This window comes from Suncus etruscus, chromosome 5 (genome assembly GCF_024139225.1).
Source record: "Suncus etruscus isolate mSunEtr1 chromosome 5, mSunEtr1.pri.cur, whole genome shotgun sequence".
In the NCBI taxonomy this organism is placed as follows: Eukaryota; Metazoa; Chordata; class Mammalia; order Eulipotyphla; family Soricidae; genus Suncus; species Suncus etruscus.
Window position 1 is genome coordinate 122,179,515 of NC_064852.1, and position 18,479 is coordinate 122,197,993.

The window sequence follows — 18,479 nt, forward strand, 5'->3', positions numbered from 1 at the left end:
CGGAAGCGAGCGCGGCGCGTTCTAGGCTTTTCTAGGCCGCCCCGGACGAGGTGAAAGGAGCAGCGCCGGCGCTGCCCCCTCCCGCTCCGGAAGTGACGCGCTTCGCCCTTTGACCCACAGAAGGCGCGCTCACCTCCCGGAACGTTCTGGAAGCGAGCGGCGCCCGGGAACGAGCCTAAAGCGGGCTGCGGAGGCCGGAGCGCGCCGGCGGGTAGGGAGGGGCGGGGCGGCGCGGCGCGCGTGCCGATTGCGGGGCCCCGGGCGGCCGGCGCAGGGGGTGTGGGGGCCGCGGGGCGGGGCGGGCGAGGGAAGCGGCGGAGGAGGGAGGGGACTCGGGCTCATTGCCGAGTGCGCCCTCAGTCCGGCCCTCACTCGTCGCCGTCGGCCCGCCTCGCCGCCCGCACCGCACCGCGCCGCGCCGCCCGCTGCCCCGCAGGTACGCGTCGGCCGCCCCGCGCCCCCGCGCCGCCCCCCGAGGACCTCCCGGGCCCGGCGACACCCGGGCCGCCCCGCGCCGGGCGCCTTGCAGGCCCGAGCTAGGCCGCGTGGTGCACGCGGGGCCCGACACGTGCGGCTGCGGGAGGCCGCCGGCGGGCGTGCGGGCGGGCGGGGGTCGCTCTGCGTGCACTGGGGCGGGCCCGGTGCAGAGCCAGGGGCGGGCTTCTTCCCCTGACCCCCTGCAGTGCCTCCTTGCTTTCGCTGCAGAGGGGCGCGGTGGTCGTCGCGGCCGAGCGGGACTTTCCGGCCGTTCCCGGGCTCGGGCATCGCGCCGCTGCACCCTTGACCTTGCTCGGGGTCGTCCTGATGGGGAAGGAAGCCCCGTGGGGCCGCGGCCCCCACCTTGGGGCCCCGAAGGCACCTTTGGCTCGGCTCTCTCAATCTCAATCTCTCTCTGTCTCTCAATTTTGCAGTGTCAGTTGTGGTTGCACTTGAACCCGGACCCCGAGATTTCTAATCTTATTTTACTTCTTTAGTCCTCGAGATCTGCTTTTCCTATGCCATCGTGTCCCTTTTGCGGTGGATTTGTATTCTTTTTTTTACAAGGCCGTTTCCTTGGCGGTGAAAGATTAACTACTGATGTTCTTTCTTCCACTCGCCGCAGGGGAAGAAGCAGAGGGGTGTGCGGGCCCAGCTCCAGCTTGCTCCAGCGCCCTGGTAGAGATTGTCCTTTACCCCGCCCGCCTCGTGGGCTATTTATTTCCTTTCCTTTTGACTCTTCCTCCCCTTCGCCCAGGTGTCGCGTTGTAGCCGGCCACAGAGGAGCTCTAGTTCTCACCTTTTTCTCCCTTTTTTTTTCCTTGATGCAGAAATGCTTCGATTACCCGCAGTCCTAAGGCAGATCCGACCCGTGTCCAGGGCACTGGCACCTCATCTCACCCGGGCTTATGCCAAAGATGTCAAATTCGGTGCTGATGCCCGGGCCTTAATGCTTCAAGGTGTCGACCTCTTAGCCGATGCCGTCGCCGTTACTATGGGGCCAAAGGTACTGGGATTTCTATTTTAGGTCGTTTTTATCGTCCAGTAGCATTGTTTCAGGAGTAGCTGTGTGTGTTGATACACAAACTCTCATTCTGAACTAGTGAAATGATATTCCTTGGAGGGGGAGATTTATTGACTAGAAGTTGCTAGTTGCTACTCAAATTCAGTCACTCCAGGCAAATTTGCGAAACTGATGCAATCTTGTGGTAACTCAGCGCCTGGTGAACCCTTAAACTCAACTTTGCCTTGAACTATTTGAATTAATTTTTTTTTTTTTTTTTTTGGTTTTTGGTTTTTGGCCCACACCCGCCGGTGCTCAGGGGTTACTCCTGGCTGTCTGCTCCTGGCAGGCACGGGAGACCTTATGAGACACCGGGATTCGAACCAAGCACCTTAGGTCCTGGATCGGCTGCTTGCAAGGCAAAAGCCGCTGTGCTATCTCTCCGGGACCTATTTGAATTAAATTTTGATTCCAAGTAAGAGGAAAGGGGTTATTCATCCGTAACACCTCAAGGATGTGCTTATAGGTATTAGCTTTACTGAGTGTTTTCTGCAAGGATTGGTGAGTTACAAATAATGAATCATTTGAAATCTTTGGACATTCTGCACAGTTGATGAATGCCTTAGTCCCTGTTGAAAATAAGACAGTTTTGCCCGGCAAATAGTTTTGGGTGGAATCCAAATGCTGTGTTAACTGTTGGATTTGTTACATTTGTTCTATGCTGTGTTTGAAATTTAATGTTGACTAACCCTAGATGAGGGAAGACACTGTACTTTGCTTTTAGAATTTTAGAAACAATTTTAAAGGAAAACGTAAAGTAACATTACTTAGAAAGATGGTATACACACTGGAATAAACTTAATTTTTAAAATGGTGTGAAGAATATTACAATATACAAAACCTATCTGGATTTAGCCAACAAAGTAACTTATTTGTTACCTAAGGATAGTGATTGATTTGCTGATTCAATACTGTGTACTTGGGCTTTTAAGCACCTGCTCTATTTTGAAGATAAAATTTTACTTCCTGCTAAAAAGTATAACAGTGTGATCCTGAAACTCTTTCTCTTTATTAATTATAGGGGAGAACAGTAATTATTGAACAGAGTTGGGGTAGTCCCAAAGTAACCAAAGATGGTGTGACTGTTGCTAAGTCCATTGACTTAAAAGATAAATATAAAAACATTGGCGCCAAACTTGTTCAAGATGTTGCCAATAACACAAATGAAGAGGCTGGGGATGGTACCACGACTGCTACTGTTCTGGCACGATCTATTGCCAAGGAAGGCTTCGAGAAGATTAGCAAAGGTGCCAATCCTGTGGAAATCAGAAGAGGTAGGACTCCTTTGTCCCTTGTTAATTGTTAGACATCCTAGAAAAAGTTGATTCTTCTTTCTGAAAAGATACTCAATTTTTTGTAGTAGATGGTTTTTGATTTCCAAGTTAAAATTAAACAAGAAACTTAGGCTGCCCAACATTTTAAAATCACTTTTTTTTTTTTCACTGTCGTGGTAGGGTGCTTTGGGGGCCACCCACATCTCTGCTCGGCATTATAGATGACCTGTGAATTGAGCTAGGGTCAGGCCACGTGCAGGGCAAGTGCCTTAACCTCTACTATTTCTCTGTTCCATGAACTATTTTTTTTTTAAGCATTAATTGCTGTCAGATATTGAGATTGAAAGTCATTGTTACTACATTCTGTACTTTGTATCTTTCCTACCCTCCCCTAACACCTGGCAGTGTTTAGACTAACTTCCAGGCTTGGGCTTGGGGGCATACAGTGTGCTGTTTGCATCAGCTACATGAAAGGCAAGAAGTCCCAGACTTGCTTTTCTATCTCTCCTGTACTGCTTTGGCATTCTTTAGGGGGAGGATAGAATGTTGTCAGAGATTTGAGTTTGGGCCTTTATATAATTAGAGCAAATTTAGTCCAAATTAAAAAGGGATTTGAGGGCTGCCAAAGTGATGGCACAGCTGTAGGACATTTGCCTTGTGGGCAGCTGACCCAGGTTCAACCCCCGGCATCCCATATGGTCCCCAGAGCCTGCCAGAAGCGATTTCTGAGCGCCAGCCCATGGCCCAGAAACAACAAAAATAAAATGGGATTTTGTATAGATCCATAATATGTCACTTGACCATTTAAACTAATTTTATAGGAGCTAGAGCAATACTACACTGAGTAAGGCATATGTCCAACCTGGGTTTGATCCCTGGCACTCCATATAGGCCCCTGAGCACTGCCGTGTATAATCCTCAAAACGAGAATATAATAATTCTGTTCTAGTAAATGAAAATTTCAGGTGATTAGAACTTTTAGGGGCATAGCTACATGAAGTTACTAATTCTTGAGAATTAAATTTTTTGTTTGAAAGTAAGTTTCTAATTCATTTTGTTCCTTTTTTGGGGGGGGTGTCAGACCCCGCAGCGCTCAGGGGTTCCTCCTGCTTCTACACTCAAAATTGCTCCGGGCAGGCACAGGGGATGCCTGGATTTGAACCACTGTCCTTCTGCATGCAAGGCAAACGTCCTACCTCCATGCTATCTCTCCAACCCTGGAAATTTAAATTTCTGTATGCAAGGCAAATGCCCTACCTTTATGCTATCTCTGGCCCTCAAATTGTTGCACCTTGATTTTATTTTCCAAATTTTCAAAATGATTTTGCCATTGTGGAATGTCACCTATTGAGGTACCTGCTCTCCTCTATGTAATTAGAAGAATTTCGCCAAAGCTGTTAATTAGACTTTAAATTCTAAAACCAGGTGTGATGCTTGCCGTTGACGCTGTAATTGCTGAACTTAAAAAGCAGTCTAAACCAGTGACAACCCCTGAAGAAATTGCTCAGGTAAGGAGTTTTTATATTCTATCACAGTTTATAAATATTTGGCATTTTATTCCTATATGCAAAAAAATGCAGTCCAGTCATTTGAAATATGTATTAGGATTCTGCTTAAGGTGGTTGTTGTTGGGGTTTTTTTGTTTGGTTTTGGTTTTGGTTTTTGGGTCATACCTGGCAGTGCTTAGGGGTTATTTCTGTCTCTGAGCTCAGAAATCACTCCTGACAGGGTCAAGGGACCATATGGAATACCAGGATTTGAACCACTGTCCTTCTGCGTCTAAGGCAAATATCCTACCTACCGCTGTGCTATCTCCGGCCCCTGCTAAAGTATTTTTTAAAATGATTTGTTGGCTGGGAAGACAGCCCAAAGGGGTGCCTTGAGCTTGACCCCGTACACCAGAGTGCTGCTTGGAAGTCTATCCCACCCGTTGTGATGTGGTGGCCATACTAAAGTCTGACATTAGTAATTGTTCATTTCAGTTCTGTGTGGCTATAAGTAAAATTATATGTGTAAGATATGCTTCTTAGGGTCACAGAGAATGACTCAGGGTTGAGCACATGCTGTGCATGCCAGAGTTTCTTTCAAGTCCAGTCCCCATCTTGTGCTGCTCAGATCACTACCAAGTGTGGCTCTGAAATATTCTACTGTCATTGTTGAAGATGCATGGTTTTTGTCATGTTCCAGTATTAGCATTTGTCATGGTTGAGGACAACATGCTTATCAGCTGTTGGTCGTTTGTTTTTTGGCCACAACCAATGTCACTCAATATGAGATGCTGGAGGTTGAACTGGGATATGCCCTGTGCAAGCAAACTTCCTACCTAATGTGTATCGTTCTGGCCCTTATTGATTTTTTTTTTTTTTTTTTTTTTTTTTTTTTGGTTTTTGGTTTTTGGGTCACACCCGGCGGCACTCAGGGGTTACTTCTGGCTCTATGCTCAGAAATCGCTCCTGGCAGGCACGGACATACGGGATGCCTGGCTTCGAACCACTGTCCTTCTGCATGCAAGGCAAACACCTTACCTCCATGCAATCTCTCCGGCCCCTTGAAATTTTTTTAAAGAATGATAGCATGGGGGCTGGAGAGATAAGCACAGCACCTTGCAAGCAGCTGATCCAGGACCTAAGGTGGTTGGTTCAAATCCCTGTGTCCCATATGGTCCCCCTGTGCCTGCCAGGAGCTATTTCTGAGCAAATAGCCAAGAGTAATGGAGTACCCGCTGGGTGTGGCCCAAAACAAAAACAAAAGAATGATAGCATGGAGGTAGAGCCTTTGCCTTGCATGAAAGACTGGTTCAAATCTAGGCATCCCATATAGTCCTCCGAGCATGCCAGGAGCAATTTCTGAGTGTAGAACAGTGCTTCTCAATTATTTTCTATCATGCCCCCCCCTAGGAAGAAGAAAACATTTTTCAAGCCCCCCACATGACTAAATAGTATCTTTATTAAAAAAAGACTTTAACCTGCAAAACAAAAATATATAAAATAATTTGAGCCGGGGCCGGAGAGATAGCATGGAGGTAAGGCGTTTGCCTTTCATGCAGAAGGTCATCGGTTCGAATCCCGGCGTCCCATATGGTCCCCCGTGCCTGCCAGGAGCAATTTCTGAGCATGGAGCCGGAGTAACCCCTGAGCACTGCCGGGTGTGACCCAAAAACCACACAAAAAATAATAATTTGAGCTGATATTTTTTTATTTTATTTGAGCTGTTTTTTTAATTAGAGGTGATGTCTGACTTAATGGCTACAATGAGCACAATTTGCAATGCATAGCTTTTTGAAGCGGGTTTTGAAGCAGAACACAGCAACTCTTAGCTCCAGAGACATAAACACAGGGCTTAGCTTGTTATGGCAATGTTTGCTGAGGTCAAACGTGTCCCCCTTTATGGAGCCTTCCACCCCGCGGGAGTGCACGCCCCCCCACTATTTGAGAACCACTGTTGTAAAAACTTTTTTTTAGGCCAGAGAGCACAGTTGTAGGGGGTTTGCCTTGCATGCAGCAGACCCAAAAAATATTTTTTTTTCCCAAATATAATAGCCAGGGGCCGGAGAGATAGCACAGCAGTGGTAGGGCATTTGCCTTGCACACACCTGACGGAGGGTGGACCCTGGTTCTAATCTAGGCATTCCATATGATTCCCCGGAGCCTGCCTGGCAGATTTCTGAACAGAGCCAGGAGAAACTCCTGAGCACTGCCGGGTGTGACCCTAAAACCAAAATGAATAAATAATAGCCAAATAATGAGATAAAAATGGAGAATAACCAGCAGCTTAATAAAATTGTCACAAATTTCTTCCTGTATTTTCAAATGTCATTCCCCCCATGATATTAATATAGAAGTGGGGGTTCTTTGTTTTGTTTTTGGAAAGTGGGGATTCTCTGAGAGCCATAGCCTTGCCTTTTAATATAGAGGATAAATTGATCATTTCAGGTTGCCACGATTTCTGCTAATGGAGATAAGGAGATTGGCACCATCATTTCAGATGCAATGAAGAAGGTTGGAAGGAAGGGTGTCATCACGGTCAAGGTAAGTGGGCTCTCATAGTTCCTCACAGCTGGTCAGCATCTGTCAAACCTCATGGATCTTCTTTATTTTTTTGTTTTGTTTTTTTTTCGGGCCACACCCGTTTGATGCTCAGGGGTTACTCCTGGCTAAGCACTCAGAAATTGCCCCTGGCTTGTGGGGACCATATGGGGCACCGGGGGATTAAACCGAGGTCTTTCCTTGGCTAGCGCTTGCTAGCGCCACCTCGCCAAATCTTCTTTTCTTAATTTGAAGTGATAAAATAGTTCTATTTTGGAACTATGACAAAAGCACCATAAAGCAAAGAAATTATGAGTTGGGATGTATAGGTTGAGTATAATGGGGTACATGCCACCATTGCCTTTATTGGTAGTTCGAAATGAGGTGTTTGGTGATTAAACTTGGTTTTTCCTTATATAAAATTCAGTCTTTATGTTTCAAAATGTACTACGTTTGTGCAGATTGGTTATTGTTTTGTGTACATATCTCTAACTTAAACAATAGTTTTAGCTATCATTTTTATATTTTATTTATTTAAATAGTCTATTTTGTATCATTGGGTATGAACCAAAGAAAATATTTTACAAAATGGACTCGTGTCTCACACACAGATGCTTCATTTCTTTGGGACCCTGGGCTTTTTGGTATACTTATATGTGGATGGGTAACTTCTGATCAGTGGTGTATAGTTGTATGGTTTATAATTACAAATTATGATTCTCAATGAAATTCATGCAATAAATTTTTTGACTTTAGGATGGAAAAACACTGAATGATGAATTAGAAATTATTGAAGGAATGAAATTTGATAGAGGTTATATTTCTCCATACTTCATTAATACTTCAAAAGGTAAGAAATCAAATAAGTTTTTATTAAGAATATTCTGTATACAAGTCTCCACATAGGTCAGGAGGATACAAATAGCACAACTAATAAAACAAAAACTTTAGAACGATATTTTTTATCGATAACATTAAATTCCATAAAATTTGCCTTACAATGTAGAGAAAATTACATCCTGATAATGACTGACAAAGTCACAAACACTAATGTGAACATTGGCCTTGGTTCTGATCAGAACTGCATTGAGCTGGCCACTGGGGCTGCACTCAGGGTGTGCACTGACAGAGGCTAGGAGCAGAGTCCTGACTCCTGGAGCGGCTGTACACAGAAGAGCCGCATTAAAAAGTGTAAAAAGCCACGGCTTGCAACCACTGGTGTAGGGCGTTTGCCTTGCATGCGGCTGACCCAGGTTGATGGTGAATTGATTCTCTGGCATCCCATGTGGTCCCCTGAGCCTACCAGGTCCGATTTCTGAGTGCAGAGCCAGATGTGACTTCTGAGCATCACCCACCAGGTGTAACCCAGAAAAAACAAAAAGAAAAAATTTCTTTTTTTTTTCTCCTGGGGAGGGGGCACTTAGCAGTGAATTCAGAGATCACACCTGGTGAGGCTTGGGCTATCCTGCTTGTTACGGCAATTGAACCTGGATACATCATGTCTAAATAACTGTCTTTTCAACCCTAGGAACACTCAGCTAGGGATGAGTGTTAATAAAGAGTTAGCTGTATTAAACTGAAGTTGTGGTAGGAGAGATAATACTGTCTGGGTAAGGTACTTGCCTTGCATGTATCTGAATCAACCCACTGCCATACATACATATCCCTGAGCACTGTTTGGAGTGATCTTTGAGCACCTGTGTATAACCTAAAGCCAAAATAAATAAAAATAAACTCTAGGGGCTGGAGAGAGATGATAGTACAACAGGTAAGTAATGTACTTGCATGCAACCAACCTGGGTTCTATTCCCGGCATCTCTTATGGTCCCCCATCTAAATACAGTAGGAGTGATTTTTTTTTTTTGGTTTTTGAGTCACACCCAGGAGCACTCAGGGTTATTCCTGGCTCTACGTTCTGAAATCTCCCCTGGTAGGCTCAAGAGACTACATGGGATGCCGAGATTCGAACCACGGTCCTTACGCGTGCAAGGCAAACGCCCTACCTCCATGCCATCTCTCTGGCCCAGGAGTGATTCTTGAGTGTAGAGCCTGGAGTAATCCCTGAGGCTGCTGGGTGTGACCTAATACCTCCTTTCTCCAACTGTAGGCATTGATAGCATTTGTTTTTGGCGGGGATGGGGTTTTGGGGTCATACCCAGTGTTGCTCAGGTTACTCCTGGCTTTGCTCAGAAAAAATTCCTGGCAGACTTGGGGGACCATATCGGACGGTCGACTTGGTGCCTTCTATTTTCCTTTTGTTTTTTGAACCACACCCTATGATACTCCAGTTACTCCTGGCTATACACTCAGAAATCCTCCTGACTTGGGGGACCATATGGGAAGCCGGGGATTGAAGCAAAGTCCGCCCTTGCTATGTGCAAGGCAAGTGCCCTATCACTGTTGTATAGCTCCAGCCCCCCTGTGTCTTTTTTTTTGTTTTTTGGGTCACACTGGCAGTGCACAGGGGTTACTCCTGTCTCTGTGCTCAGAAATTGCCCCTGGCAGGCACGGGAGACCATATGGGATGCCGGGATTCGAACCACTGACCCTCTGCTTACCTCCATGCTATCTCTCTGGCTCCCTCCTCTTTTTTTTTTTTTTTTTTTAATTCTAAATATAACAGTCATTCTGACAACGTTAACATTTCTTTGGGTCTTTGATTTTTGGGCCATACCCAGTGGCATTCAGGGGTTACTCCTGGCTCTGTGCTCAGAAATTGCTCCTGACAGGCTCTGGACCCTATGGGATGGTGGGTATTGAATTCAGGTTGGCCATATGTGGGGCAAACACCCACTACTATGCTATCACTCTGGCTCCTAATGTTAACATTTCTAAGATGGGTTTCAAAACTTTTTCTAGGTCAGAAATGTGAGTTTCAAGATGCCTATGTTCTGTTGAGTGAAAAGAAAATCTCTAGTGTTCAGTCCATTGTACCTGCTCTTGAAATTGCAAACGCTCACCGGAAGCCCTTGGTCATAATTGCTGAAGATGTTGATGGTGAAGCCCTGAGTACACTTGTTTTAAATAGGTAAGTGGATAGTGATACTTGGTTTACTTTTCTAGTTTAAAAGCAATTATGATTTCTGAAAACTGTTAACCTCCACTTCAAATCACTGTGGTTAGTGCTTACCTTGCACAAAGCTGACCCAGGTTTGATCTTCTGACAACCCAGTATGGTCCCCTGCACACTGCTCTGTGATCCCCAAAAATGGGGTGTGAAAAAACACCTCACCTTTATTGATATCTGGAGTAGATGGTGGTGTGAACCTTCAGTCCGCTCCCAGTGATTCTTTGCCTAGCAGTTTTTGGGACTTGGATCCACGCCTACTGCTCCTCCTGGCAATGGCTTGTAGTATGTGTTCTACTATCTGAACTATCTTTGGGACTTTGGGTTCTCTTCTTTATATGGGGCCTCGAATTTCTTGTTTTGTGAAAATTATTTAGGACATACCTAATTTAGTATGTTCTGTTTTGAGTGGGTTTTGGTGGTATGTGATTCGTGTTTTTGATTGGGGGCCAAACTTGAGATTTCAGGATTTTGAGCTCTGCACACAGGTATCAGCCCTGATGGGTTTAGAATTAGGAGACCGTAGGGAGTGCTGGGGATCAAACAAACCTTGGTCAGCTGCATGCCAGGCAGACACACCCTACCTACTATGGTATTGCTTGAGCTCTTTTTATTTTTCAGTCAGGAGTCAATAATTCGAGAATAGTATTTCAATTTTATTAAAATATTGGTCATATATTAGATGCTCTGAATTTACTTGTCCTGAATTAATATATATTGATTTGGGATATGGAAGAAAATCTGGATTGATTGGTGTAGAATTTGAAGACCAAAAAAAGACAGTCTCAGTAATCTACCTGCTCTGCTTAATTAAAATCAGTATCCGTATTTGCCTTTCTAAAGGAAGGGATTTAAGAACACTGTTCAAAACTGGCTTTTGAGGGCTGGAATAGTGGTTCAGACGTAGAACACATTTGTATGTATGAGGACCTGGGGTTCTGCTCCTGGTGTACCACAAAGAACATTACCTTATCAATAAGTAAAATCAAGGCCTGTGTTTGATACCTGGCACCCCCCGGGGTGTTTGCCTTGCATGGGACTGACCCAGGGTGGACCTGGATTTGATTTGATTCCTGGCATCCCATATGGTCCCCCAAAGCCAGGAGCGATTTCTGAGTGCATACCCAGGAGTAACCCCTGAATGTCACTGGATGTGGCCCAAAAACTAGGGAAAAAAATCCATGGGCAAGTGCTTCTTAGACAAATACAGGTTTTATATATATGTATTATTTTTTGGTTTTTGGGTCACACCCGGCAGCACTCAGGAGTTACTCCTGGTTCTATGCTCAGAAATCACTCCTGGCAGGCTCGGGGGACCATGTGGAATGCTGGGATTCGAACTGCCGTCCTTCTGCATGCAAGGCAGAAGGTACCTACATGCTATCTCCAAATTCCAGATTTAATATTTAGGGGCTAGAGTGAGTGCACCAATGTAGGTTTGATTCCCGGTACCTGTATAATTGCCAGAGTCCTATTAGCAGTAAACACTGAGCATAGCTGAGTATACCTCTCCACCCCCAAGATCTCCAGATTTAGTATGTCTCATTAAGTCTATAAAGTTAACTTACACTTGGCTTTGATTACATTGTGTTTTTTGGGTAAACCTGCGATGCTCAGGGTTTACTCCTGGCTCTGCACTCAGAAATTGCTCCTGTCTGGCACTGAGGACTATATGGGATCCTGGGATTCGAACCACCATTTGTCCTGAATTAGCTGCATGCGAGGCAAATGGCTTACCACTGTGCTATTTCTCTGGCCTTTGATTACATTGGTTTTTTTTTTCCTGAACACATTTCAACTAGAGTAGGGGTCTCAAACTCGCGACCCGCTGCAAATGACCCTCCGTACATTTCGTGGCCCTACCCTAGAGGAATCTTTTTTTGTTTTAGTTGGTTGGGTCACAGCCCCCAATGTTCAAGGCTTACCATTGACTTTGCACTCAAGGATCACCCCGACTTTACCTCCTGCGGCCCCCAAGTAAATTGAGTTTGAGACCCCTGAACTAGGGCCCGGTGAGATAGCACAGCGGCGTTTGCCTTGCAAGCAGCCGATCCAGGACCAAAGGTGGTTGGTTCGAATCCCGGTGTCCCATATGGTCCCCCGTGCCTGCCAGGAGCTATTTCTGAGCAGACAGCCAGGAGTAACCCCTGAGCATCGCCGGGTGTGACCCAAAAACCAAAAAAAAAAAAAAAAAAAAAAAAGAGACCCCTGAACTAGAGTATCATTGATTTAATCAGATCATTCAATATTAGTAAAAAGAAAGGAAATTTTTTGTATGTCCTATCTTAGTGTGAGCACAAGATTTAGACAGCAAAAATTAAGGCCTAGAAAGTGTGGGGTTTTTTTGGTTTTGGTTTTTGAGCCACATCTGGCTGCACTCGTGATACTCCTGGCTCTGTGCTCAGAAATCTCTCCGGCAGGCTCGGGGGACCATATGGGATGCCAGGAATTGAATCAAATCCAGGACTGTCCTGGGTCAGTCCCATGCAATGCAAAGACCCTACCACTGTTCTCTAAGTTAACCATAGTCAGCTTAAAATAGAAGGGCATTTATTTTTACTAAATGTAGTTAATTCTTATTTAACAGGCTAAAAGTTGGTCTTCAAGTTGTAGCAGTCAAAGCCCCAGGATTTGGTGATAATAGAAAGAACCAGCTTAAAGACATGGCTATTGCTACTGGTGGTGCTGTAAGTAAAATATGGCTTATTTAATGTTCATGTTTATAGGCAGAATACAGTAAAATATCATGGCTTTATGTTTGCTAGTTTTGTTTTAACGTTTATGCTTATAGGCTGAGCACAATTTTTTCCCAGTTTAGACCCCTCCCCCAACTTCCTGCCTATCTCACCTGAAAAGTCAGATGTCCCACAGCTGGGAGGGGTCTGTGGTTGGTTATTTAAGGGGTTGCCTTTGGGGAGGGGAGGGGAGGGGAGAGGCAGAGGCAGCAGAGAAGGAAAGATTAGAGAGAGGATGGATGCAGAGCTGGATTTCTCCTGAAACTTCTGACTGCTGTGCATCATTTCCTTACCATTATCCTGAACCCACAAGACCTGCCAGGCTGCAGGCTCTGGGCCTGGCTGAGAAAAGTCTCATCATCCACCTCTAGGACTTTATAATTAATAGTTAATACAACACCTGGCACTCTTTATGGTTTCTAAACCCTGAGCACAGAGCAGGGTTAACTTAGAAGTCTTATATTTCTCAGAGTATAAAATAGGAATGGTATTGGGGGCTGGAGAGATAGCACAGCAGTAGGGCATTTGCCTTGCATGCAGAAGGACTGTGGTTCGAATCCTGGCATCCCATATGTCCCCTGAGTGCTGTCGGGTGTGAACCAAAAACAAAACAACAAAAAAATAGAAATGGTATTAAGTATGAAAAATACAAATATGCTTCAAGATTGCCTGCAAAAATTACTGTTTATTAAACATAAAGCCAAACTAATTGTTGTTTAACGTAATAGGTATTTGGAGAAGAAGGACTGACTCTAAATCTTGAGGATGTTCAGCCACATGACTTGGGGAAAGTTGGAGAGGTCATTGTAACCAAAGATGACGCTATGCTCTTGAAAGGAAAAGGCGACAAGGCTCAAATTGAAAAGCGTATTCAAGAAATCATCGAGCAGTTAGATATTACAACTAGTGAATATGAAAAGGAAAAACTGAATGAACGTCTGGCAAAACTCTCAGATGGTGTGGCTGTGCTCAAGGTAAGATTGACTGTTGTTAGTGAACTTGGTTCTATTTACTTCCTGGGTGGTTCTTAGAGAATGCTTTGTAATTGGAATGGGGGTAACTTCCCCTAGAGATCATTGGTACATAGAATGTAATACTTAGAGTGTAAGAATTGCTTATTTCTGAATTGCACTTTGTGCCCACTTGTTTCTACCAGATAGGTAACATTTTTACCTTTCCCAGTAAAAAGTGTATTTACCGCATCGGGCCAGTCTTATAGAATGGAAATTGCCATTGTTACTGGATTTCTTCTATCTTTTAGGTTGGTGGGACAAGTGATGTTGAAGTGAATGAGAAGAAAGACAGAGTCACAGATGCCCTCAATGCTACTCGAGCTGCTGTGGAAGAAGGGATTGTTCTGGGAGGGGGATGTGCTCTGCTTCGGTGCATTCCGGCCTTGGACGCACTCAAGCCTGCTAATGAAGATCAAAAAATTGGTGAGAGGGCCCAGAGAGATAGCACAGTGGCGTTTGCCTTGCAAGCAGCTGATCCAGTACCAAAGGTGGTTGGTTTGAATCCCAGTGTCCCATATGGTCCCCCGTGCCTGTCAGGAGCTATTTCTGAGCAGATAGTCAGGAGTAATCCCTGAGCACCGCCGGGTGTGACCCCCCCAAAAAAAATTGGTGAGAAGTTATACAAGAAGTTTGTCAATTGCCTGATAATGTTAGAGATGACAGATAATGAAAGCATGAGTTTTTTTCATAGGGAATTAGGCCTGAAGGTGTTTTCTCAAAAGTAGCAGAACCTACATTTTTGTGTAGGTCCCATTGCATGCAATGTATATACTTTACTAGGGCACTGTAGTCTCAATTGTACAGGGAAGCAGCTGGGCTACTTGTTTTTAGGTGAATGATTTGACTGGTGTTTTTTGCCCTCAGTTTTCTCACAAATGTTTACAATTGGTTTTTTATAGGAATAGACATTATTAAAAGAACACTCAAGATTCCTGCAATGACCATTGCTAAGAATGCAGGTGTTGAAGGATCATTGATTGTTGAGAAAATTTTGCAGAGTTCCTCAGATGTTGGATATGATGCTATGGTTGGAGACTTTGTGAATATGGTGGAAAAAGGAATCATTGATCCAACAAAGGTACCGTATATACTTGAGTGTAAACCCCCCATTTTACCTAAAAAACTGGGAAAACTTACAAGTATAAGCCGAGGTAGAAAATGCAGCATCCACTGGTAAATTTCAAAATTAAAAATATATACCAAAACTAATACAATAATTGAGGAATTAGGTTGTGTTTTTTAATATTTAAAGTGCAGAAAACTGTAGCTTAACAGGTAATCAAGCTAACTCACAAAGGTTAAAATCCTTCAAAACTGGATTCCTCCTTATCTGTATGTCCAAATAGAGCTTCAGCTGTATCTGATGTGAGGGTATCAGCATAGACTTAACAGTTTGCAGATAATATCTTGCTGTCGGTTTCATACAAAGCGCAGAATATTGTGGGTTAAGTAGTTCAGTGGCATCCAGTTCAGTTCAGCCACCTACCTCTTCAGCTCAGCTGTGACTGTAGACTGAGCTGAAGCACCGCCCCCTCCAGCAGACGGCAGATTACTGGAGACTACATGCATTCAAATAACCTGTATGACCCAAGTATAAGCTGAGTTTGGGGTTTTCGCCACCAATTTTGTGCTGGAAAGACTCGGCTTATAACTCGAGTACATACGGTATATAGTATAGTAAATAAACGTTACATTTTTTTTCCCTAGGTTGTAAGAACTGCATTGCTGGATGCTGCTGGAGTCGCCTCTCTGTTAACGACAGCAGAAGTTGTAGTCACTGAAATTCCTAAGGAAGAAAAGGACCCTGGGATGGCTGGAATGGGTGGGATGGGAGGAGGTATGGGAGGTGGCATGTTCTAATTCTTAGAATAGTGCTATTCCATTATTAATGAACTGTGAGAGGAAGCTCAAGGTAAGTGCTCCTCACCCATAACTTCAGAGAAGTCAGTTGAAGGGAAAAGCTGAAGAAAAGGCTGGCTGATGCTTAAGAAAATCACTATAATCATCAGTTTACTGGTTTCAGTTGACAACATATAATGGTTTACTGCTGTCATTGTCCATGCCTACAGATAATTTATTTTGTACTTTTGAATAAAAAGACATTTGTACATTCCTGATGACTGAGTGCAAGAGCCATGTACCAATGTACTGCTTTCAACTTAAATCACGAGGCATTTTTACTACTATTCTGTGAAACTCAGGATTTTAGTGCTTGCCACCACCAGATGAGAAGTTAAGCAGCCTTTCTGTGGAGAGTAAGAATAATTGTGTACAAAGTAGAAAAATCCAATTATGTGAGAACCTTTGTGTAATAAAAACTGTTTAAAGTTAATTGTAATTGTAGCCTTTCCATAACAAGGTACGAAATTTCAATGGGGGGAGGCAGAGAGATGGATGGCTCAGCTGGTCAGACCGCTAGGTCCTAAGCAGAGACAGGAGTAAGCTTTGAATGCCACAAGGTGTACCCCATAAACAATTAAGTTTTAATGAGTAGGTACCAGGGTCATACCCTGATGTAATTTCATACCAGCATGATGGAGACAGGATTTTAAGATTCCAGAATCAAAGGGCTACAACATGTGCTTTCATGTGCCTGTGAATCTAATTTTGCCACTACATGATCACTGAGGAGACTCCAGAGCACTGAGCCAGTACTTGAATCCTGCTGAGTGTGAATACAGAGAAGGAATGTGGACAGATAGTTGATCTCCGGACAAGATTCATCTCTAAATGGAAAAATTGCAAGCTCCATTTAGACTATAAGTCAGTCTTTGTCATTGATTAAACATACTCAAAAACTCAGAACAACTAAGCACACCACGTTTGGGTTCATAATAGAGGGATCTTACAAGAAAAAAATACTGATTGGAAGTACTGATTCAAGAATGTTGGGTATGAAAGTCCATATTAAGTTGTAAAACTAAGATTATTTTTTGGTTCAGAACTTGGGGTTCACTTTTAGGCTTGTGATCAGGGAGCCATAAAAAACCCAGGGTCTCAACTGCAAAAGAAGTGTTTTACCATTGAACCACATCCCTGGTTCTATTTGTTGGTTTTTATTTTACTGAAACCATTGTGACTTACAAAGTCCTTCATACTTCAGATGTACAGTGGGTCAGGGCTATTCCCACCAATGGTCCCAGAGTGCATCCTATAAGCCCGTTTCAGTTTAGATTTTCAAGTTAGGTCTCTATTGTCCTTTACTTTGCCTTGGTTATTTCTGTCCTTTTTCTCCACCAATGTACCTGAGACCACTTAACCCCTAGCCCCCACCTGTCTCAGTTTTAAAGATGCCAAAATAAGTGGTGAAAGTAATCCATGTTCCAAGGTTCTATGAAAAAGATGGGAGCACCTACTGTTACAGTATTTTTTGAGGGGCCACAGGAGCAGGAATTTAAAGCTATGCAGCACTAATTAGGAGCTACTTCTGGCTGTACTTGGTAGTGCCCCTAGGCAGTGTGGACTCCAACCGAGGCTGGCACATTAAGCAAATGCATCTGTTCTCTGGCTGTTTGATATATTTTCAAAACAATGCTATAATTGAAATTTTCTATATTAAATTTAAACATTTCAATCAAAATATAAAAATAAATTACTTTATTAAGTTACTTCAGTCCTTACATTGATTTTAGAAAAATGTTTGAAATACATTATTGAAATATAAATAGAAAATGGGTGAAGATCTTAACCATCTTCATCTGTTGACCACTACTGTAGACTTAAATTGGACAAGCTATCTAAATTACTGAAAGAACAAAGTCCCTTAGAGGAGTTGGTAATGACTCAGCCAATCACCAAAATATGAGAGCTAGTCTCACTGTAGTATTAAATTACTACCCCCCTTAATGAGTTTCTGGGAAACTTTTTTTGGTTTCTGGGTCACACCTTGCAGCGCTCAGGGGTTACTCCTGGTTCTATGCTCAGAAATCACACCTGGCAGGCACGGAGGACCGTATGTGAGGGCTGGATTTGAACCACCGTCCTGCATGCAAAGCAAACACCCTACCTCCATGCTATCTCCGGCCCCTGAAACTTCATTTTAACACAAATTATTTACCTAGATTCTGTGGTGCCAGATAGTGAATCAAGGACTCATGGTTAAGGCCAAGAGCTCTAGTGGTAATTTACTTCCCTGGCAAGATTTTATTTTCAGGAGGCAAAATAGTTATTAAAAATTTTATGGGGTAGAGAGGCAGATGTTTTTGAGAACATGAGTGTCCTTAGAAGAGAAAAGGTTGACATAATATCTCAGATATGAGAGATGTGGGGCAAATTTCCAAGGTGAAAAGTACCAATATTTTAAAGTAAAAATTCTTAAATACCTGAATATCAAATATCCTAAGGTATGAGGAAGGTGCTAAGACTATGTTAAAAGTAGTGGATTTGATAACTTAAGCATGATATGGTTAATATAATACTGTATATTTCTTTTTTTGGGAGGGGACATGACTCCTGGCCATGCTCAGGCCTTCTGGCTCTGCACTCAGGAATCACTCCAAGCAGGCTTTGGGGACCATAACGGATGCTGGGGGTAGTACCCAGGTCAGCTGTGTGCAAATGCCCTACTCAACTGTGCTATCGCTCCAGCCCCAATACTGTGTTATTTCAACTACCGTAAGTTACTTCAGGGAAGGTGATTTTTAAGCAACAGTGATACCATTTTTATCACTGTATATAGGCTAATATGCTTTGAATTACATTTAATTTGGCGGCGGGGGGGGGGGGGGGGCACACCCAGCCATGCTCAGGGCTTACTCCTGACAGGCTAGGCGGACCTGCTGGGAATCGAAACCAGGTCTGTCATAGGTCGGCCTCATGCAAGGCA

At 43.8% G+C, this 18,479-nt stretch overlaps 2 protein-coding genes across 2 annotated transcripts in view; both read left to right on the plus strand.

Moving 5' to 3' along the window:
* The window catches only part of SF3B1 (splicing factor 3b subunit 1), a 350,612-nt gene that overhangs the window by 265,391 nt on the left and 66,742 nt on the right, over positions 1-18,479 (plus strand). The window lies entirely within an intron of this gene.
* On the plus strand, positions 114-15,986 carry HSPD1 (heat shock protein family D (Hsp60) member 1). The gene is made up of 12 exons (XM_049773214.1): positions 114-211; positions 1,308-1,483; positions 2,562-2,814; positions 4,240-4,322; positions 6,747-6,842; positions 7,596-7,689; positions 9,699-9,867; positions 12,494-12,593; positions 13,370-13,615; positions 13,903-14,077; positions 14,554-14,732; positions 15,362-15,986. The coding sequence occupies exons 2-12, from the start codon at positions 1,310-1,312 to the stop codon at positions 15,512-15,514; spliced, it is 1,722 nt and encodes a 573-aa protein (XP_049629171.1). The 5' UTR covers positions 114-211; positions 1,308-1,309; the 3' UTR covers positions 15,515-15,986.